This window comes from Pecten maximus, chromosome 2 (genome assembly GCF_902652985.1).
Source record: "Pecten maximus chromosome 2, xPecMax1.1, whole genome shotgun sequence".
Lineage (NCBI taxonomy): Eukaryota > Metazoa > Mollusca > Bivalvia > Pectinida > Pectinidae > Pecten > Pecten maximus.
The window spans coordinates 22,670,102-22,693,803 of record NC_047016.1 but is presented as its reverse complement, the minus strand read 5'-3'; the positions used below and the strand labels follow the sequence as shown (position 1 = coordinate 22,693,803).

Here is a 23,702-nt window from a genome sequence, read left to right as displayed (position 1 = left end):
CGTGTATGTCCGAAATCCAAGGTGGCCACCATGACAGTCATCTTGAAAAACACATCTAAACCTATTCTCGTGTTCTAATGGTACCATTGAGTTGGAAATTGGTCGGGATATAAAGGAAGGGATGCCAACAAAGTGTTGTTAATTTTCGCGGGTAAAAACTTGTTTGGTTTTCCTCAACAACACCTATTTCAAACGTTTTCTCAAGGTCCACCAGTGGAATTCAACTCCAAATTCCCTTAATTGATCCTGATATGGTCCGGACCAAGTATTGTTATTTTTGGGTCGGTCCGAAATCCAAGATGGCCACCATCAAGAGCAAGATGGCTGAAGGATCACTGCATAATAGATGCGAAATACTTGGTATACGGACAAATACATTATGTACTCTTTTCAATTATAATTTCTGAAGGGATCGCAATTTGATTTTATAATGTACATAAATATTTCATATTGTTCATCTTCTACAACGTTAATATGTTGACATGAGAAGGACAGTGGACATATACACACGTAAATCAATATGCTATGTAGAATTTCCACAAACTAATAACATAGTTTTGTACAGTACATATGGTACACTAAGGAATACGATTTCAATGATAAATTTTACTAAAAGTATCTTATGAAATCCTTACTTGTGTGGAGTATCCCTTTAAGATGATAGGATTTATATTTGGAGGCATTGAACACATTTCGCTGAAGAGGAATATAATTAGGGACACCACAAATAATGGCTAGTAACTGTATCTTAATTATTTCTGTCACGTATTGATAAAATTCAAAACACAACTGCAGTCACTAAAACTAGCATTTGGTAATTAATATACCTGAATTGGTAACAACTGGAAATACACATGAAAGCTGAAAAAATACTTCAGATACATTGTATTATATGACAGTGACACACAGACTGTAAAAAAAACGCACAAAAACTGGTATGAATACAGTAATACATGAAACTACATCTCGCAGCTGTCCCGTCCTTCTAAGACTCCTCAGTGATGATATGGACATCATACAGCTGTTCCGTCCTTCTAGCACTCCTTTGTGATGATGCATGTAGGGGCATCACAAAGCTGTCCCGTCCTTCTAGGACTCGTCAATGATGATATGGACATCCCACAGCTGTTCCATTCTTCTTGGACTTTTCAGTGATGCTATGGATATCATACAGCTGAATCGTCCTCCTAGGACACGTCAGTATTGACAGAGACATCACAAAGCTGTTCCGTGCTTCTAGGACTCATCAGTGATGCTAGGGACATCACACAAATATTTCGTCCTTCTATGACTCGACAGTGATGCTAGGGACATCACACTGCTGTTTCGTCCTATGACTCGACAGTGATGCTAGGGACATTACACTGCTGTTTCGTCCTATGACTCGACAGTCATGATAGAGACATCACAAAGCTGTTCCTTCCGTGCTTCTAGGACTCATCAGTGATGCTAGGGACATCACACAAATAGTTCGTCCTTCTATGACTCGACAGTGATGCTAGGGACATCACACTGCTGTTCGTCCTTCTAGGACTCGACAGTGATGTTAGAGACATCATACAGCTGTTTCGTCCTTCTAGGACTCGACAGTGATGATAGAGGCATCATACAGCTGTTTCGTCCTTCTTGGACTCGTCAGTGATGCTAGTGACATCATACAGCTTTTTCGTCCTTCTAGGACTCGTCAGTGTTGCTAGGGACATCATAAGCTGTTTCGTCCTTCTAGGACTCGACAGTGATGATAGACATCATACACCTGTTTCGTCATTCTAGGACTCGAGAGTGATGATAGAGACATCATACAGCTGTTTCGTCCTTCTGGGACTCGCCGATAATGGCTGGAAATATTGGGAATCCAGAAGCAAGTCGGGAAATCTTCATGGGTCTCCAAGCTCAGAAATATTTTACTAATGTTTGTGTACAAATTGAACAAGAGGATATCAGTCAGTGTTATATGGTACGAAGAGCTTGGCCATTTCTTTGGTTTTTAAAGTACTTCTGTAAACTGCTGACAGAATTTCATTTCCCTAGAGTAGTGATTTCAAAATAAGAACATCCAGATTCAAAGCATTGCTATTTGAGAACATGTGTTTGCATAAGTATAAACGAGAAAATATGGAATAAAAAGGTGTGATAGTCATTTTCATTATTTTCATATTTACTCTAAAAGGGTTCTTATTTAACAGACCACATTAATACCTCAATTTTGAATGCAATATTTTAAGTTTCCTTTCTCCAGATAAAACACACCCTTTTGTTGGTCACCATCATCTATAGAATGGTGAGCGGGATCATTGATCTTTTGAGAATATTCGGCTTTGAATTATTTGGTGTTATAAGTACAGTACCACGTGGTATTCAATAGAATGGAACTTTAAAAAACGTTCACCCATGTCCCCGTCGTCCGTTTGAACACAGGGGCATGTCTAATCTTATATAAAAAATAGCAAGAAATATCTTTATATAAAGACTTTATATACAGGTATTTCTGGTTATTTTTTATATAATACATGCCCCTGTGGTTTTAACGACGTATCAGACCTCGAGCCATGGTCTGACTATTGAACGAGTGAGTGGCGAGAACTAGCGTCCTGTAGTGTAATATTTATACAATGAAAATTATTTCAAATTAAAATTGAAGAGTTGGCTGTCCTGTATACCACATTTTAAAGTGTTTATATCTTGGACAAGATCAGCCATCATCGAAGTAAGAAAATAACGTCGATGATAATTTACAACCTTGTTTCGCGCAAACCTAAAAAAAGGTCGATGTTAAAACGTCATAACTTGAGAACACTGATTGTTATGTCGTAAAGTGATTTTACGATCACTTTACGACATCGAAGAGATAAGTCCTTTCATTTCCATTTTTGTTGATTTGTCCATTATCTGATCTGTACGAGACCCCAGAAGCCAGTTTCAGTAAAACAACAGCAGAAAGGATGTTTCTTTTTAAACCTGTCGGTCCATGCAGCTACTATCACTATGGCCAGCCAAGATGTCATTTATTCGTGTAGCAACGTTCACCCAGCACTTGACCAAATTATATGAGATATCTTATTTATCATAGAAGATATCTTATATAGTAAATAGATATCTTATGTGTTTATAAGATAATGTATTCAAAGTTTATGAGATATTTTATATCTTTTATATATAACATAATCCAAGTGGCGAGTTTCCTTTTGTTGTGTCGCCTTGAAAAGGTGACATATACTCATAATATAGGTATTACTATGTCGGCGTCGTCGTCGGCGTCCGCACAATGGTTTCTGTCCAATAACTTGAGTTCCCTTTGGCCAATCAAACTCAAACTTCATACAGTGCTTCCTTACCAAAAGTGCTTGCTTGGGATTGCTTTTCAGGGTCAAAGGTCCTTGCTACTATAAATAGAAAATAGGTTTGCTTGCCATGACTTGAGATCCCTTGGTCCAATCAAACTCAAGCTTAATGCATAGCTTTCTTATAGTAAGTGCTTGCTTGGGAATGCTTTAAGTTTCGGTGTTCAAAGGTCTAAAGTCAAGGTCGCTGTTGCTATTAATAGAAACTTGGTCGAGTTCCCTTGGAACAATTAAACTCAAAATTTGTAAAGTACTTCCTATCAAAAGTGCTTGCTTTGGGATTGCTTTTCAGGTCCGAAAGTCACGGTCACTGTAAATAAATAGAAAATCTTTCCAGTTCCCTTTGGGTCAATCAACCTAAAACTTCATATAGTGCCTCCAGGTTTCTGTATGAAAAACACTTAAATTTTGCATGAAACTTGGTTTGATTTGCAAAGCAGATAAGTTTGATTTTTAAAATTTTCAAAATCTAGCATGCTGTGCAGGCGACACATCCACTTCCGTGGAATTCTTGTTTCGCTTAAAATGTCGAGTTTCTCTCGTAATGCCATAGTCAGGTTCTGGAAGAGGCACTACAAATATATCGAAGCATTGTCACATTAAAAGTCAATCATATTAACAAAAGCAGGTGAAATAACTTCAGATTTAATGTTACTTCTATTACCATGACAATAATTTCAAACAACGATTTTCGTTTAATCGACATAAAAAAGCAACATCCCATTACATACTTCAAGCGAAATGTTAGTAGGCGAGAATCTCTCGTATTTTCAAGAAAAGCGTGTATCTTGTCATTTGTCAGGTAAGTAATACTGTTAAAGGTGTACAATTTACCACTTTTATAAATTCGTTTAGCTTCCTTTAGATTGGTATAGAGGTCAAGGTAGGACTGACCGCCTTAATTATCGGTGCTTAACTTTAGAATGATAATCTAGATTAATCCATAAAGTAACCGTTTAGAATGGATTATAGCCACGTGACCTTTACACGGTAGAGGCGATTCAATCTTTTTGGAGTTTTAAGAAGATTGATCGTGTACAGAATACCTCAGTATATATAAACACCGTTCCGATCAGCGTGACCTTCCAGTGTTTGAGACCCCTACATTTCACACCACTAAGCCAGCGGTCAGTGGTATTGATACACACGTTTAGGTTTTGGAATACCAATAATTAACAACAACGGTTGCCGTGAGTATAGTCGTTCGGTTTCGTTATGTGTAATTGTTAAAATAACTAATACCCTACCTCAGGGGCATGACACGAGTTCCCATCCCACGGTCAATACATATCTTAAATGTATTATAATGTAGTACATATAATATATGGACCGTGGGTTGGGATTCGAGTCAAGCCCCTATGCTCCCTATCTATGTCACGAGCACATTTCTACACGTTCTCTCGTACTTATTTTGTATTAAATTTAGACACGATTTGTATTTCGATGAAAATTTAATTGTAATGAAGTTATGGGCGAGATAGCAGTCACCTCAAAATCTCCCAAACACTGTAATTAATTAAATTTTCTAGGAATCATTTAAGTAAAATCCATGGAAATTATTAAAGAACGAACCAGTATTTTATACCTGTTCCATGTTTCCAACCTACCTCAAGTTTTAAAGATCGCTTCTCACAAAAAATGTGTTTAGAAAAGGGAGGGAGAAATCTTTAAGCTGCCAAACACTGAACAATCCTTATATGTATCAGCTTAAAGATCTTCCCCTCAGGTACTGACCGTAGGCCGGTGGTTTTTCTCCGGGTACTCCGGCTTTCCTCTACCTCCAAAACCTGGCACGTCCTTAAATGACCCTGGCTGTTAATAGGACGTTAAACCAAATAAACCAAACCAAATCCCCCTCGGGTTGAGACCCCCCTGTCTCACCCAGCAGAGAATAAACAGATTCTTTAAGACTTTTCTTTTTTTTCCCTGAAAATACAAACAGTATAAAACAATATCGTTTATCCACAGAACCTGGATAGTTATGGCTGGTGGGACCTGGGCTGGACTAGTTCTTATCGTTTTCTTCGTCGCTATCGGGGTCATCATCGCTGTCATCTCCTTCGCTATCATGATCTTCTGTTGTAAAGCTAAGAAGAACAAAAGGGCAAAGGTCATGCCGACTTCTGAAAATTTACGTGATATCAGATCAAGGAACGAAGGTAAGTGTGGAAGTATATATAGATATCTATTGGTATACCACACAAATATACAGAATAAATAATATATAATCATACCATACAAATATACAAAATAAGATAATGTATAATTATGCCACACAAATATTATACAGAATAAAATAATGTATAATTATACCACACGGCTTTTCAGTATAAAATGATGTGTAGTTATACCACACAAATATACAGAATGAAATGATGCATAATGTGTATAATGTGTAGCTACAGGCACACAGATAATCATTATTACAGAATATTATATAATACTACAAACGGTCTTAATGTATAGCTGGACACGATGATAGAATATGAGAGTATAATCCTCAACACCATTAACACTTCGAACATCCGGGAGTTTCCAAGAAACTTCTTTAACGTTAAAAATAAAAACACGAAAAGTTTAATGTACGACATCTACTGATTCATCTTTTATAAACTACATGTATTTATATGTTTTCACAGGCACACCGCATTGTTCCGATGACAGAGTAGAGGAACTCTGTCTGGACGACGAGACTGACAGGAGAGACAGACTGTTACAGTTTAAAAAGACAAAACAGGTGTGGACATTTGAGCCGACCTAAATCAGACGGAATAGTGTCGCTTTATCGGGTTTCATTGCTTGGAACACGTTTCCAGATAAAAAGAAAATGCTGAAACCGCCAGCCGACACCGGTGGTTGGCCGTGACAACCAAGGCACAGGAAGTTGTAACACATGCATCGCGCTAGCTGCGATAACGTAGCTCTGGACGACGGACGGATAATTTTTGACAGATGGTCGTCGTCAGAGCTACGATTCCCTCCCATTGCTCGTAATGTAGCAAAACAGTGAACCTCGAAAATGCTACAAATAGCGGATATCGTTTAACTTTGGAGTAATAGTTCGTATAATTAAACATTTCTAATTCAATTTTGCAATGTATTAGCCTACCGTCTAATCTAGAAATTTTTAATTCGCATATTCTGATATCATACTGCTCGGAGTTGTCTCCGTGATCCGCCATGATACTTCTCGAAGAACTCTCGCGAGGATTCTAACCCAAATATGGAACCCGTGATCCATATATGGATGAAGCTACTACGATAAATAAATACATAATCAGAGATATTTAACCACTCTTTTGTAACTCTTGTGAAGAAAGCGAATCTTACTTTGCGTAATTAAATAATTTCAGAATGAATTGACCTTCCTTACCGAGATATATTACTCCGAATCTGTTTTTCTGTTGAAATCTCGCGGGAAACCTCATTAGCATCAATTTATTTTGATTTCCTTATAAGGAAATTGACCTTTACACTTGTATCAAAGATGGCGGTATGTTTGAACTGATATCTCCGTGTGTCTTGCTCGTTTTGGATTTTACTATTTATTGTCAAACATTTGAAGTAATGTGCAGGTTTGTTGCATGAATATTCATGATAGATACCAGAATCATCAATTTACATGTTTTTTTTTATCCGAGAAAAAATTTACCACTGCTAATACTGCCCGATGTGAATCACATCGGGGCTTGCTACACTATCGGCAATGGGAGGGACTTCATACCCTGCCGGAGAGCAGTGTAGGCAGGGTATGAATATTCGTTCTAGCATCGCGCGTGCGAAACACGGATGGGCTCCATGGTGCATTTACTTTTTAAAGAAACAATGACAAGTTAAAACAAAAACAAAAAACTGTTGTTTAACAGATACTGGAACAGTAAAACAACAAAAGATGGCGGGATATGTGTTTCAGCGGAACAGTTACAACAAACGATGTCAAAATATGTTGGAGTGATGGTCTATGTAAACGAGAAGTCCTGTTCCTGACATTAAAGTTTATATTCAATGAAAATGAGAATTTCTTTTTAATAATAAAAAAGGGAACTGATGGAAAAGAAATGGTCTTAGTTTTATCAACAAAATGATTTACTTCTGAAAGCATTACAGAGTTCAAAGAAAGTGAAACTTGTAAGTCACATTTCTCATTGTACACTCGATATTCAATCTTTTAAGTCACATTTTTCATTGCATTGTACACACGATATTCAAATTTGACTAATATCTTCTATTTCTCTTGACACAACTTGATTTGTCAGTCCAATTACCCCCTCGCTCCTACTATTTTTTATATTTGTTCAATCCAAATAACACTTCCAAAGCAATTTCTCACACATATTTCTCACCTTCTATCTCATATGCTCTCACTCCCCAGTTCAAAACTAAGATGTCTTATCAAACCATTACAGACAGGCTTTGTCTCGCACCTCGGATTTTTCTCGAGTCCTATTTCGCGCTGAACTAACTCCGCAATACTCAATAGTCTTTGCTTGCGTTTTCAGATATTGTGTGTCGGATTTATTATTTTCTAGCGGCTCGCCACATATCTTTCATTTATATATACTTTTTAGTTATCATCCTAGATAATTTATTCGCATGTTTCTAAATTACTCATCGCATCACTCGTAACCTGTAGCTATTCCACTCCCCCTCTCCCCCTCTCTCCCCCTCTCCTTTCAAGGAGGAAAGATTCAAATAATGTTGAACTCCTGTCGACAGTTCCTTGTCCCGCAAACTTAACGTCGATAATCAATTGTCTACAGTGACAATGTATCTAGGCGCATTTAAATTATATATTGACAATAAGCAAGTAGCTTATAATAAAATATAGATATTTGTCGATGTTGGAGATCACCTCACGAATTAAACAAATAGACACGTGTACAAGTGGACGGACCAGGGTAGTGACGTCTGTACTATTGTCACACGTCGTTGTACTGGTATAAATCTATAATGAAAACGTCTATAAAGATCGGCTTGTCTTCTGGTAGATTCAGTCAATACTGTTTATGACCTCATACAACATATTTTTACTATTTTAATCACTTGTTCCTCTCATCTTATTGTTAAATGACTGTCAATGCTGTAGATTGGATTATGTTTCATGAACTGAAACATGTGTTGTTTCCCACGTTTCCAAGAGAGGTCCGCCTGTAACGTTTCCATGTGTTGTTTTTTGTGTCTTACCTGTAACGTGTCCTTGTGTCTTACCTGTAACGTGTCCTTGTGTTATATGTGTCTTACCTGTAACGTGTCCTTGTGTCTTACCTGTAACGTGTCCTTGTGTCTTACCTGTAACGTGTCCTTGTGTCTTACCTGTAACGTGTCCTTGTGTCTTACCTGTAACGTGTCCTTGTGTTGTTTCTATGTATCTTACCTGTAACGTATCCTTGTGTCTTACCTGTAACGTGTCCTTGTGTCTTACCTGTAACGTGTCCTTGTGTTGTTTCTATGTATCTTACCTGTAACGTGTCCTTGTGTTGTTTCTATGTATCTTACCTGTAACATGTCCTTGTGTCTTACCTGTAACGTGTCCTTGTGTTGTTTCTATGTATCTTACCTGTAACGTGTCTTTATGTTATATGTATCTTACCTGTAACGTGTCCTTGTGTCTTACCTGTAACGTGTCCTTGTGTTATATGTGTCTTACCTGTAACGTGTCCTTGTGTTATATGTGTCTTACCTGTAACGTCTCCTTGTGTTGTTTCTATGTATCTTACCTGTAACATGTCCTTGTGTCTTACCTGTAACGTGTCCTTGTGTTGTTTCTATGTATCTTACCTGTAACGTGTCTTTATGTTATATGTATCTTACCTGTAACGTGTCCTTGTGTCTTACCTGTAACGTGTCCTTGTGTTATATGTGTCTTACCTGTAACGTGTCCTTGTGTTATATGTGTCTTACCTGTAACGTCTCCTTGTGTTGTTCTATTTGTCTTTCTACTGTAACGTTTCAAGTGTTCGTTTCCGTGTGTTGTTTTATGTGTCTTTCGCCTATAACGTTTCTGTGTGTTGTTTCTATGTGTCTCTCGTCTGTAACGTTTCCGTGTGTTGTTTCTTTCTGTTTTCTTCTGTAACGTTTCTGTGTGTTGTTTCTATGTGTCTTTCGCCTATAGCGTTTCTGTGTGTTGTTTCTATGTGTCTCTCGTCTGTAACGTTTCCGTGTGTTGTTTCTTTGTGTTTTCTTCTGTAACGTTTCCGTGTGTTGTTTTATGTGTCTTTCGCCTATAACGTTTCTGTGTGTTGTTTCTATGTGTCTCTCGTCTGTAATGTTTCCGTGTGTTGTTTGTGTTTTCTTCTGTAACGTTTCCGTGTGTTGTTTTATGTGTCTTTCGCCTATAACGTTTCTGTGTGTTGTTTCTATGTGTCTCTCGTCTGTAACGTTTCCGTGTGTTGTTTCTTTGTGTTTTCTTCTGTAACGTGTTTGTGTGTTGTTTCTATGTGTCTCTCGTCTGTAACGTTTCCGTGTGTTGTTTCTTTGTTTTCTTCTGTAACGTTTCTGTGTGTTGTTTCTTTTTGTTTTCTTCTGTAACGTTTCCGTGTGTTGTTTTATGTGTCTTTCGCCTATAACCTTTTCTGTGTGTTGTTTCTATGTGTCTCTCGTCTGTAACGTTTCCGTGTGTTGTTTCTTTGTGTTTTCTTCTGTAACGTTTTTGTGTGTTGTTTCTATGTGTCTCTCGTCTGTAACGTTTCCGTGTGTTGTTTCTTTGTGTCTTTCGCCTATAACGTTTCCGTGTGTTGTTTCTATGTGTCTCTCGTCTGTAACGTTTCTTTGTGTTGTTTCTATGTGTCTTTCGCCTATAACGTTTCTGTGTGTTGTTTCTATGTGTCTCTGCCTGAAACGTTTCCGTTTGTTGTTTCTACGTCTTCTGCCTGAAACGTTTTTGTGTGTTGTTTCTATGTGTTTTCTTCTGTTACGTTTCCGTGTGTTGTTTCTATGTGTCTTTAGATCGGTTCAATATTTAATAATCAAATTGGAATAATGTAAAAGACTAAATTTAAGTTTTATTTCTTTCCTTTTTATGTATGTCATTATTTTCAATTTCATTTGAGACTACTTCAAAGAACAAACAAACAAAATTTCTTTTATTGAAGCAGTTTCATTTCGGTGTCAAATCACCGAGTTAAACAAATTACGGATTAAGCAAATTAAAAATGACTGGATACAATTTTGACCACTTTGTCCAGTGTCTAGGGTTCAGTGTCCACTAGCTAGGTATGTATAATGTAAGTTAATGTCTGGCTTGATAGTGTATAATAGAATTATAGGTACTGGTGTTTTCAATTAATATTTCAAAGTTTACTGATTTAAATAATACAGTGAAGTTGGGTGGCCATAACGATACAGGTAGTTATGATAGACATTATCGAGTTTTCAAAAAACTAACACGGAATATCAATAGTTCCCCCGACCAATGTATCGTAATTGCTTGCATTTTATTCACCGTCTGAGTCATTTATATTTTTCGTTTATTGATCTCGGAAGCCTGAATGACCAAAAGATAATTTTAAGTATTCATTACCGCTTCTACACCTAAATGATAAAAGTAGACAAGGCGGTATCAGGCGGGACAGTTCATCACGCCCAGTTTACTCTGGGTAGGACTATCGACATGCTGCTATGGTAGGGAGAGGGCCATCAATTTACTGTTTACACTGTTACCTGTTGGTAGGGGCAGACACATCAATATTCTTTTGATTGTCTGTACGTAACAAAATATGCAAAGATAAAACTGAGGCACAGTTTATTTATTTTGATATTTTTGAAAACAATTAATTGTACTTTAAGTCTTCGTGGACATTCGAACGGTGAGCATTTCACGGAGACACATCAAGATGAAAACATCAACCACTTCAAATACAGGAGGTGACAGTCGAGCTTTGACTCGAGCTGAGAAAATGAATATTTCCAAGGCGTTATTCGTCCGTTTTTTGTTCTGTCTTCACAACTTTGTGGCGATCTGGAGGACGATATCTGTGATAGGTGATCCTCTGTACTGGATTTACTGTAGCGCCTACCTACTGGTCATCGTGGAGACCGTCTATTGTCTTAAAACCAGGAAAGGCAAGGAACACTCTTGGTAAGGACGTTTTCTATCAAACCGACTTGTTTATAAACATTACAGAAAGAGAACTAAGAACATGAATGCACTGTATATGTATTTTCTCTTTGGTTGTTTTTTGTTCATTTGTTTTTCTTTTTTCTTTATGCAGCGTTACGAAATGCTTGAAACAAAGAGAGTGTTATTTCCGGGAAAATGTGATACAGACCATAATTTTCTCTGCTGATATTATGTAACGTATTTGTCATTATATTCTCGGAAATAAGAATCCTTAAAAATCATAATACTTACCGTACTCCGTATATCAGGCCCTATACGGTTATCCGTCCATCGACCCCTTTACGGTTATCCGTACATCGACCCCTTTACGGTTATCCGCCCATCGGGACCTTTACGGTTATCCGTCCATCGACCCCTTTACGGTTATCCGTACATCGGGGCCTTTACGGTTATCCGTCCATCGGGACCTTTACGGTTATCCGTACATCGGGGCCTATACGGTTATCCGTACATCGGGACCTTTACGGTTATCCGCCCATCGACCCCTTTACGGTTATCCGTACATCGACCCCTTTACGGTTATCCGTACATCAGGGCCTTTACGGTTATCCGTCCATCGGGACCTTTACGGTTATCCGTACATCAGGGCCTTTACGGTTATCCGTACATCGGGACCTTTACGGTTATCCGCCCATCGACCCCTTTACGGTTATCCGTACATCGACCCCTTTACGGTTATCCGCCCATCGGGACCTTTACGGTTATCCGTCCATCGACCCCTTTACGGTTATCCGTACATCAGGGCCTTTACGGTTATCCGTCCATCGGGACCTTTACGGTTATCCGTACATCGGGGCCTATACGGTTATCCGTACATCGGGGTCTTTACGGTTATCCGTACATCGGGACCTTTACGGTTATCCGTACATCGGGGTCTGTAAAGTTCTCCGTATACTGCGCCCTTATGATACTCGAATCATCACGCCCTTTATTGTCCCCAGTACATGGCGCCTTTTACGGTACTCGGAACATCGCTTCCTTTAATATACTCGGAACATCGCGCCCATGACGAGATTCAATTTCATGCTTGGTTACGGGAAAGTGGTTAAATTCATTATAATTCCTATGTTTTCTCGCCTTTTTCTCGGCGTTAGGGAGAGTGCCCGGCGAGGAAGACCATTTGCGTTCTATCGCCATACCAAGGCAAAGTACTTACCGTGTGTTCCTTTATTTGGTTCGTACCACTTGTACTGAATAGGTACGGTACCAATGGAACGCAATTGAATCTCAACTGCGTTTCCAAGATGGCGACCGTCTCTGCAAAGTATACGCTATCAAATGCGATCATTTTAACGGATGTGAAATAAATAAATGAATCGTTCTGTCATACATTAACCCGTATAATTTATACAATTTAATCACACATGAAGATTCCTCGTCTCGCTTTTAACAAAACGTACATTAGTATGACGAATGAAGCATCACAGTTCCGCCATCTTGGACCCTAGTGGTACGTCTCAGGAAACGAACCACGTGAACCGGTTCGGTTCAATGCTACACCATATAGTCCTTTAGCTAGCTGAAGTTCGAAGTAAAGTTTGCGGTAATCGGGAATATCTAAATTTTAAAATGGTGCCAAAATCTTTGAAATTCACCCTCTCGATTGCTAACTGTCTTTCTAAAAGGTGTCCAAACTTTGGTTGAGCCTTGAATGCGGTTTTCTAAAATTACATTTTTAATGAAATTATCACGAGGATATTTGCTTTCTTAACTACATATTATCATAGGTGTTGTATAAGACATAGTCGCCGCCATGTTGGTTTTTTTTTCATTGTCCTGGGTACATAAAGATGGAGTTAAAATTATTGCTTTATCCGAAAACTTCGAGGCCTAAGGTCATCAAAGTGGTCAACGATGTCCCTTCAAAGTGGTCACCAATGTCCCTTCAAAGTGGTCACCAATGTCCCTTCAAAGTGGTCACCGATGTCCCTTCAGACCTTTCCATGTAACGTGTGCTAAGGAAGTGAAAACGCCAGATATGATATTTAATTAGATATTGGATAGATAAACATCTCCCGTATAAGATGTGTATTACGTGCCAGGTTTCGTTTACCATGTCATTGTGTTTAAGTCCCGACTATCCGGCCCGGATACCGACTCTATGATTATATGACCTGACTATTGAATGGTACAATATCGGCCGTACAGTGTCATCAACATGATAATACGTTATCAGGTTTGTGTTTACCTTTAAGCATGAATTACTGGAGTAAAATGGTGATGTTTATATAAACCTTTCCCGACCTCAGTCAATCACTAGTCACTTGTCAGACAGCGTTTAGTTGTGCATCTATGAACAGAATTATATAAATCCGTGATCACGAATGTTATTTTCTTTATAAGTTACCATATTTACTATATTTAATATCAAACCAACATCATCAGCCCTTTACATGTAGTCAAGCTATGGATTATGTGTTATGTGGGGAACAAATAAATGGAAGATATTGTCTAAGAGCTATCCTTGTCCAAGCCATATTGTTATCCCAGTCAACTCTGGTCAACAGATACACAATGCGCCTGTCATTGAAATGATGGTCTCAATATCAGATAGGAGATATCGGAACAGGACACTGTTACCAAGGTCAAAGACATTTCAAATCCTATTTCCATTTTCAAAATGTAGAGTAAGTTTACCATAATAAACGGACCATGTAATTGTTTTAGGATATCGTTATATATGACCATGTTTACCATAACAAACGGACAATGAAATTATTTTAGAATATAGCTTTGTAGTGTCCTGCTGGGTGTCTTCGGCAGTACGCTTCAGTGAGGTAGCACTATAAATCGACAAAAGTTCCGGCCTATCACAAGGAGACTTAACACAAGCAAACAGCAGCCTCCCGAAACACGCATACGCACTCACCACACGCATGCATATCGCACGCACGGGTGGCCGTCCTTAAATGACATTAGCTGTTAATAGGACGTTCAACAAAATCAATCAAACCAAAAACCACCAAGGTTTACTATAATAAACGGACCGTGTAATTGTTTTAGGATATCGTTATATTCGACCATGTTTACTGTAATAAACGGATCATGTAATTGTTTGAGAATATCGTTATATTCGACCATGTTTACTATAATAAAAGAATCATGTAATTGCTTAAGGATATCGTTATGTAAGTCCAATGTTACAATAACACTTTCCCTTTGTTTTAGGATTTCCTTATGTACGTTCGTATTTACCATAATTAACGTACCCTGTATTTGGCGACTTGAACTGGACAAGATAAATGGGACGCCGGACCGTAACATTTCAACAGCCGAGGCACTGGACCTTCTGTACGGGGTAAGTATGGGATGGGGGAGACATCATGCTATACGGGTTAACTCGGAGAATCTCATCTTATTATCCTGTGAGAAGTATAAAGTATATAGTACATATAGTTCAAGCCGGTGTGTAATCTGTTGACCGAAAGTAGATTAACAGATAAACAACTTCTTTTTTAGCTGACTCGAGTAGTTGTTCAATTAAGCCTTTATCTAAGCTTCTTACTGCCTTTCTTTGTACAGCTAAGCCAGAGCTGCAGTCATACCGGAATTAATCTAATGTGGATTTTGAAAAAAAAAATAAAAAAATTCCGTGATCTTTTCATTTTGAACATCCGTTCCTAAAACCGTTTTTTTTTCATTAAAACTTTTTATTTAGCTCCTCTTCACTCTACTACTAGTATTCACCATTCCAAACTTAAGGAACGCCTTCGTTCTCTTGTAAAGAGAGCTTTATTTTCCAAGTAATGGTAAACGGTGATATAGGTATGTAGTTGTTAACTATACTGAAGCATAGTTCGTAAAACATTAAACTAGAGCTCATAGAAAATACACGGAACATGGAATAGTTAGAATTAGTGAATTTCTGATCGACAACATCATTGTTGAGTTTGCGATATCCACGGGAAGAAACTATCCCCTTCTGTTGGCTGAAATGTTTTTTCATGCGAAGCTGATTATAGTAAAGAGCTTATCAGACCTAGTAAAGTTCTTTATTTTATTTTCATCTATATGTGTATTGACGATCTGTAATATCTATAAATACCTGTAGAACTTAAAATCAAGGACACTATAGACTCGTCAAAAGCAGTCACATCCCTCGATCTTAACTTACAACGTAACAAACAGGGACAACTTACAATTAAGCTGTATGAGAAGAGAGCGATTTCAATTTCCCAATGGTTAATTTTCCATTTCTATATAACGACATTCCTGCATCTCCTACCTATGGTGTCCACATGCCTTAGATGTCACAATGTAATTACCAACAAAAGGTTTTAGAGATACCTGATGATGAAGACCTCAGGAAGGTTTTATTGTCGACATCAGGATGCCTGTTGATATGCCTATGGTTCCGTTATCACCGCCCTGACTCTCATTCGGGATTACGACTTAACACTGATTTGACTTTTATAGTATGATATGTGTCGTTGATGAAGCAGAAGACGCTTACTCTTCCGGAACATCTGGTCTTGTTCTCCTTGTACCCTGTAATGGGCCTCCATGGAAATCTATATTTTTGTTGATATTTTGTCCTCGTTTAATCGATGTTGAGTTTGAATTATGGTTTCTTTACTATGTCAATATTCTCCTGGTTGTTGTTGCATATGACCAAGTATGATTTGTGTACCTGTTGTTGTACATGACTACTGACATTGTGTATGATTTGTGTACCTGTTGTTGTACATGACTACTGACATTGTGTATGATTTGTGTACCTGTTGTTGTACATGACTACTGACATTGTGTATGATTTGTGTACCTGTTGTTGTACATGACTACAGATATTGTGTATGATTTGTGTACCTGTTGTTGTACATGACTACTGACATTGTGTATGATTTGTGTGACTGTTGTTGTACATGACTACCGGGAGAAGACATTGTGAATGATCTGTGTCAATGCTTAGGATTGCTATGCTGATTAGAATGTAATACTAGAATGTTCAGTTGTGACTCAATTCTGTCTATTTCAGGACGGTATTTCCGCGAGCCTAACAGACGAGACATGGGTTTTCACCATTGAGCAGACGTTTCTTCTGCTTATTATCTTCGCTAGATGGATTTTACCTAAAGGCAGACTAACGAGAGACAAATTATCTCAGTTACTCTTCGTTTTCCTCAGCAAGGCGTCTGATGTCACGGATTTCTTTCAGTTGTTTGACGAAAATCAGGTCAAGCGTGACGACGTAGTTGTATATTCTATCCTCAGTATCTGGACTCTCAGTGTTCTTCAGTTCAGTCTGGTATTGACGGAGACGAAGGACAATCCGACCGGAAGTGACGAAAATCGGATCAAAACCGGGATGATGAATACCTGTCTGGAAACTGACGTTTGGAGTAACATTGTCTCTCTGGTAATGGAGGAAATACCGTTTTTTGTAGTGAGGATGTACGCTATAGCAACGTACAACCTTGTGACCTATAGTATCATCTTCTTTGCTGCCAAGAACATGTTGATGATCACCATGCTAGCGTATCGACTTTTCAGCGTCTTCAATGACGTCCGAGAGACCCGGGCACTGAAAATAAACAGCGTATCTCCAACACCTAATCGTACATCCAGTCTGAAAACCGAGGGTCCATCAGAAAGTGTTGTAAAGCGAGACGCATTTGTGGATACAAGAAATGACCAAAACCAAGGGAATGACGTAGTGTATGTGTCTAGAAATCGGGCAAAGAGGCGTCCGGAAACTTTTGTCGTAGGCATTGACGATTACATCAATTCATAAGTAGAGCAAGGGTGCCTAATTTCGCACAGTACGTAAATTCGCACACCTGACGATTTTTTGCGTTTTTCCTCTAAGTGGTCGAGGACTGTGCTTTTTTGTTTATATGTTGACTAATGCCAACCTTTAGTGGAACATTTGCCATTTTAAGTACATCTTTTCAGATAAAGTTCGTTTTGAAAACAAATTTTAATTGATACGACTCTCTTCCGATAAAATTGATACAGGATGACTAAATATTTTATTTAAAATAATCCTAATTGTTGATTGGCATGTGATTTTGCAAATATTTAGGGAAAATATTATTTGATCAGATTATAAACAAAACTGAATACAAATCCACTTAAGTATAACTTATAGCAGCGCTGACCTGTAGACACCCCGTCATTTTCACCGCCTTGTTTACATTACCTCCGTGGGGAGCGGTCATTATTTAAAGCTAAAATGGCGGTAAATTAACACTTTCTAATTTCACATTATTTTGTTTTTAAAGATTTTTTTAATCATGGCATTGGGCTTAATCTTAGTTTAGGATATTGTTTGTCTACAAGATGACTGGAAACTATTTTTACCAATAAAATTAATAAGTTAGATGGGTGTGCGAAATTATGTTCCCGATCGTCTTCAAACCCAGCAATAAACACAAGTTAACAACAACTCCCATGCGCAGTGATACGTGTGCGCATATCAGGTTGCACACTTGTATGTTACGAAGCATTTGTAAATCTAACAATGTGAGGTATTCTTTCTTGATTTGAAATTGATTTGATGGAAATGTATTTAAATACATACCGAAAGTGTGCGAAATTACGTACCCCCACTCTATGCATTGTGAGCATAGTGGTATGGTAGTGTTGAGTTTGGCCCAGTCACGGGCAATATCGAGGGAGGGAGGCGAGGGAAAGAAATTACAGTATCGGCGGTGATGTCATGGGAGTTGGGGGTGGGGGACCAGCATGAAGGGTGATCGACAATTATTGTCGGGGGAATACTTCTGTAAACAGGTGATAAAGGTTATGAAATACAAAAATGTTCATTATTAAAGCAAGAGCTGACTTAAATTGAGACAAGTTACAGATTGAAACTGTATATAATTAACTTATATATAATCAATGTCGTTATGGATGTTTTGTAGGCCAGCTGAAATATACTTTACGGTGGCCTCATCGTTGGACACACAAAACTATCGATCTTTTATCAGATGATACTACACACCTACTCATGTGTATGTTACAAACAACGATTTCTACAATGTGTACAGGATTACACCAACAGATGACGTTTGTGTTTAGAAATGACAGTACGGAAATTAAATGAACATTATATTTTTGTGACATAACGTTACCGATAAAGATTCAACAAGATCATTATATTCACGTGAAACACATGAGTATTGACCTAATAAGGTCATGCGACTTTAGGAATGACACAGAAATAATGCTATATTGTGAGCTCTGTTCTTACATTTGATTTTTCTCCTTTGGACTCTTGTCAGTTCAAGGAAAGACAAACACACACGTGCCGTTGGCGTTATTAATTAAAACGGTGTTCAGAAAGGATATTCTTGTTTGATTTGATGCAAATGTATAACCGCGTAAAAATTGCTTTTGTTTAAATATGTACGATATTTGTAATTAAATATCAGCTTTTTGGAAACTATTTTGTTCTTTTCCATCGGGTGTGAGAAATATTGTTTGACACTTGATGAGTATGAAGAAAAGACATGTTTAACGAGATACGATTCTGTTGTATTGGTATCCAAGTATTCCACCTGTGTTTAACGAGATACGATTCTGTTGTATTGGTATCCAAATATTCCACCTGTGTTTAACGAGATACGATTCTGTTGTATTGGTATCCAAGTATTCCACCTGTGTTTAACGAGATACGATTCTGTTGTATTGGTATCCAAGTATTCCACCTGTGTTTAACGAGATACGATTCTGTTGTATTGGTATCCAAGTATTCCACCTGTGTTTAACGAGATACGATTCTGTTGTATTGGTATCCAAGTATTCCACCTGTGTTTAACGAGATACGATTCTGTTGTATTGGTATCCAAGTATTCCACCTGTGTTTAACGAGATACGATTCTGTTGTATTGGTATCCAAGTATTCCACATGTGTTTAACGAGATACGATTCTGTTGTATTGGTATCCAAGTATTCCACCTGTGTTTAACGAGATACGATTCTGTTGTATTGGTATCCAAGTATTCCACCTGTGTTTAACGAGATACGATTCTGTTGTATTGGTATCCAAGTATTCCACCTGTGTTTAACGAGATACGATTCTGTTGTATTGGTATCCAAGTATTCCATCTGTGTTTAACGAGATACGATTCTGTTGTATTGGTATCCAAGTATTCCACCTGGGAGTGTGGTAACAATGTAAACCATTGTTTGTGTGGAACAGCTGGTGGCATATATGATTAAATATTTAATGGTAAACTGTTAATTATTTTAGGGATTAAATTCATTATCTAGGAGTAGGCATTGTATTTTCATTACGTAGTAACTGAATTAGCATTGTCTTTTCATTAGGTAGTAACTGAATTAGCTTTGTCTTTTCATTAGGTAGTAACTGAATTAGCTTTGTCTTTTCATTAGGTAGTAACTGAATTAGCCTTGTCTTTTCATTAGGTAGTAACTGAATTAGCATTGTTTTTTCATTAGGTAGTAACTGAATTAGCCTTGTCTTTTCATTAGGTAGTAACTGAATTTGTCTTGTCTTTTCATTGGGTAGTAGCTGAATTGGCATTGTCTTTTCATTGGGTAGTAACTGAATTGGCATTGTCTTTTCATTGGGTAATCAAAACGTCAGAACGGGATAACAATCAAAACAAATTGTGAGCATTGTTGTCCGATTAACAATTAAAATTATAGATCTAATAGGGAACAAACTGAAGGAAATTATAAAACTACTTAGGAATAATATATCCAACTAATATAGCGTAAGAAAATTAACAGATGGAACGGCAGTGACATCATGTTATTGTGTACATATGGAGTATTTTTGTGTCAGTCATGTGATACATACAGTTTTGTATATATTTCGTCCTTAATGCGACAATCCTTTTGTTTATAGTTTAATCTCATTCATAGCTGGTTGAGAGAGTAACAATTGCGTCCTTGATAAGAAATAGAAACGCTATCATTTAATTAAATGTGGATAAATTATGACTATTATAGATTCAATAGTTGCCACACTGTAGTGATTTTAACAAATATTCATTCGTCCATGTTTAATTTGTTTTTAACGTTTAAATGAGAATGTTTTGTTTCTCGTACAGCACAATGTAAAATACTAGCAAACATTTACGGTATCACATGGAAATTTTATACATGTGTGATGGTATAATTGTATTATAACTATGGTTAGACATGTGTGATGGTATAATTGTATTATAACTATGGTTAGACATGTGTGATGGTATAATTGTATTATAACTATGATTAGACATGTGTGATGGTATAACTGTATTATAACTATGGTTAGACATGTGTGATGGTATAACTGTATTATAACTATGGTTAGACATGTGTGATGGTATAACTGTATTATAACTAGGGTTAGACATGTGTGATAGTATAACTGTATTATAACTAGGGTTAGACATGTGTGATGGTATAACTGTATTATAATTAAGGTTAGACATGCGTGATGGTATAATTGTATTATAACTATGGTTAGACATGTGTGGTGGTATAATTGTATTATAACTAAGGTTAGACATGTGTGATGGTGTAATTGTATTATAACTATGGTTAGACATGTGTGATGGTATAATTGTATCATGATAACTATGGTTTGACTTGTGTGGTGGTATAATTGTATTATAACTAAGGTTAGACATGTGTGATGGTATAACTGTATTATAACTATGGTTAGACATGTGTGATGGTGTAATTGTATTATAACTATGGTTAGACATGCGTGATGGTGTAATTGTATTATAACTATGGTTAGACATGTGTGATGGTGTAATTGTATTATAACTATGGTTAGACATGTGTGATGGTGTAATTGTATTATAACTATGGTTAGACATGCTGTGATGGTGTAATTGTATTATAACTATGGTTAGACATGTGATGGTGTAATTGTATTATAACTATGGTTAGACATGTGTGATGGTATAACTGTATTATAACTAAGGTTAGACATGTGTGATGGTGTAATTGTATTATAACTATGGTTAGACATGTGTGATGGTGTAATTGTATTATAACTAAGGTTAGACATGTGTGATGGTGTAATTGTATTATAACTAAGGTTAGACATGTGTGATGGTATAATTGTATTATAACTATGGTTAGACATGTGTGATGGTGTAATTGTATTATAACTAAGGTTAGACATGTGTGATGGTATAACTGTATTATAACTATGGTTAGACATGTGTGATGGTGTAATTGTATTATAACTATGGTTAGACATGTGATGGTGTAATTGTATTATAACTATGGTTAGACATGTGTGATGGTGTAATTGTATTATAACTATGGTTAGACATGCGTGATGGTGTAATTGTATTATAACTATGGTTAGACATGTATGGTAATGTAAATGTAATACGGTAACCAAAAATGTATATGATTACTACTAAGGATTTAAATGTAAGGCGACATAGTTGTATTCTACCAGATTTATCTGTCCTTGGTTACCAACACGGTTTTATATATCATGGTTTAGTTCCTAGTATGTTAAAGCTAATTCAGTTACTCAAAGTAGAAAATATAAAAGAAAATATTTATCGCTAGTATTTTCTTTTTCAACTTATTAAATTAATAATATATGAATTGTTATTGTTCTTTAAGACGATAGAAAGAATTATTTTTGTTGAATGTAAATGTATGTGACGACAGTAAGAGCTATTTTGTAGAATGAATTAATTATGTTAGAGTGGGTTCCTTTGTCCATTTTATGTATATACTTTGTTATCCAATAAGTTGTAAAACTTACGGAATATTATTGAATTAAATAACTAGAATTATACGTTTGTCGGTATGACGGAGTGTTACCATGAAGGAAACAGACGTTGTTTGATTTTTTACAATTTTAATACGGAAATGTTCGTTACTAGAGCTATGACTTGCTGTTCATTTGAAAAAAAAATGTTAGCCTTTCAAATGAAACTCTTCGACGTTTTTTTTTATTTAGCATGCATCTTGAAATAAAAGAAATATTCAGAAATATAAAACATATTGTTTTTTCGTTATAACACAGTTAAAAGGTTAGAAATACCTGTAATATAAAAGCGAAGAGAGCGGGCGCTCATAAAGTTACATCTCACTGCTCACATCAATAAAATAAATCTATCCAGGGGTTCATAGCATATCAGGTATACCGGCTTCTGTTTTGAAAGCAGCTAAATGCAGCCTTTGCCTTTTAACTTGACCGACAACCACTTTTAATCGAGTTCCAAATGTAGAACTTGATGGTGTGATCCAGTACAGTGGATATAAACTAAATAAAGATACGTAAATCTCTGTACAAAATGAAAACATTTTTATTACTTGACATCGGTCCAAAGTAAGTCTGATGACATGATTCTGAAATATCGGACTAGGCTATGGTTCCAATTAACAGCGACAAAATGGCGGAACACAATAATTGAATACGCAATATTATACAACGTAAATTTAAATGAGTGATAAAATGGTGATTGGATACAATGGTACTACGACAGCAATTCTAATTCGACTTTATTGTAAAGAATATACAATGTATATAAAATGAATACGAAAGATGAACAGATCTGATTTTTTTCCAACTCATTACTAGCTTTCCATCATGTAAAAAACGGACAGCGATTTATAACAATGGATTTCATTGATGGACGGAAAATACCTGAGAGTTAACTGAAAAAATAAACAAATTGAGATATAAATATAGGTTGATTAGAAAATATCTACAAGTGTACCACCTAACTAGACTAATGGGTAGTTTAACATCTAGAAAAAAAACTTTGAAAATAAAAAATGACACTTTGGTCATCTAAAGAATGTGAAATTAACCATGTATAAGAAATAAATAATCCCTAACGAATGTGTTTAATTACCGAAGGGTTTGTAGCCGATATCCCGTATAGAAGGTTTTATTTGGAAGACAGGGGTACTTCTTCGTCATGGCATTTTAATTAATCTGAATCCGGTCAATATTTACGATGATGACAGTCTGTACTCTACAACTGTACACGATTCTGTTTCCGTGTGTATGATAACCAGCTATAATGATAAAGGGTGTTTTACCACTGGGGAGAATTTGAACATGAATAGCCAGTATAACACTATTAGTATGTAGGACCTGGAAGATAATCACTAAAACAAACGTATGTATTCCGCCTTCGTCAATATCATCACGACATACATTGTCCATTGGAAGTACAAGACAGTAATTCTAATAAAGGTAATTGGTTATGTGATGATAAAAATCCACGAAATTGTCAGATTGACACTAATGCTAACAAAATGTAGAAATCCAATTGTTGATGGAGAGGGCATTGTTCTGT

At 36.8% G+C, this 23,702-nt stretch overlaps 1 protein-coding gene across 1 annotated transcript; it reads left to right on the top strand.

The window, feature by feature from the left end:
- Window positions 1-11,173: 11,173 nt before the first annotated feature.
- Window positions 11,174-17,191, top strand: LOC117342121 (transmembrane protein 26-like). The gene is made up of 3 exons (XM_033904127.1): window positions 11,174-11,418; window positions 14,629-14,758; window positions 16,436-17,191. The coding sequence occupies exons 1-3, from the start codon at window positions 11,174-11,176 to the stop codon at window positions 17,189-17,191; spliced, it is 1,131 nt and encodes a 376-aa protein (XP_033760018.1).
- Window positions 17,192-23,702: the final 6,511 nt, after the last annotated feature.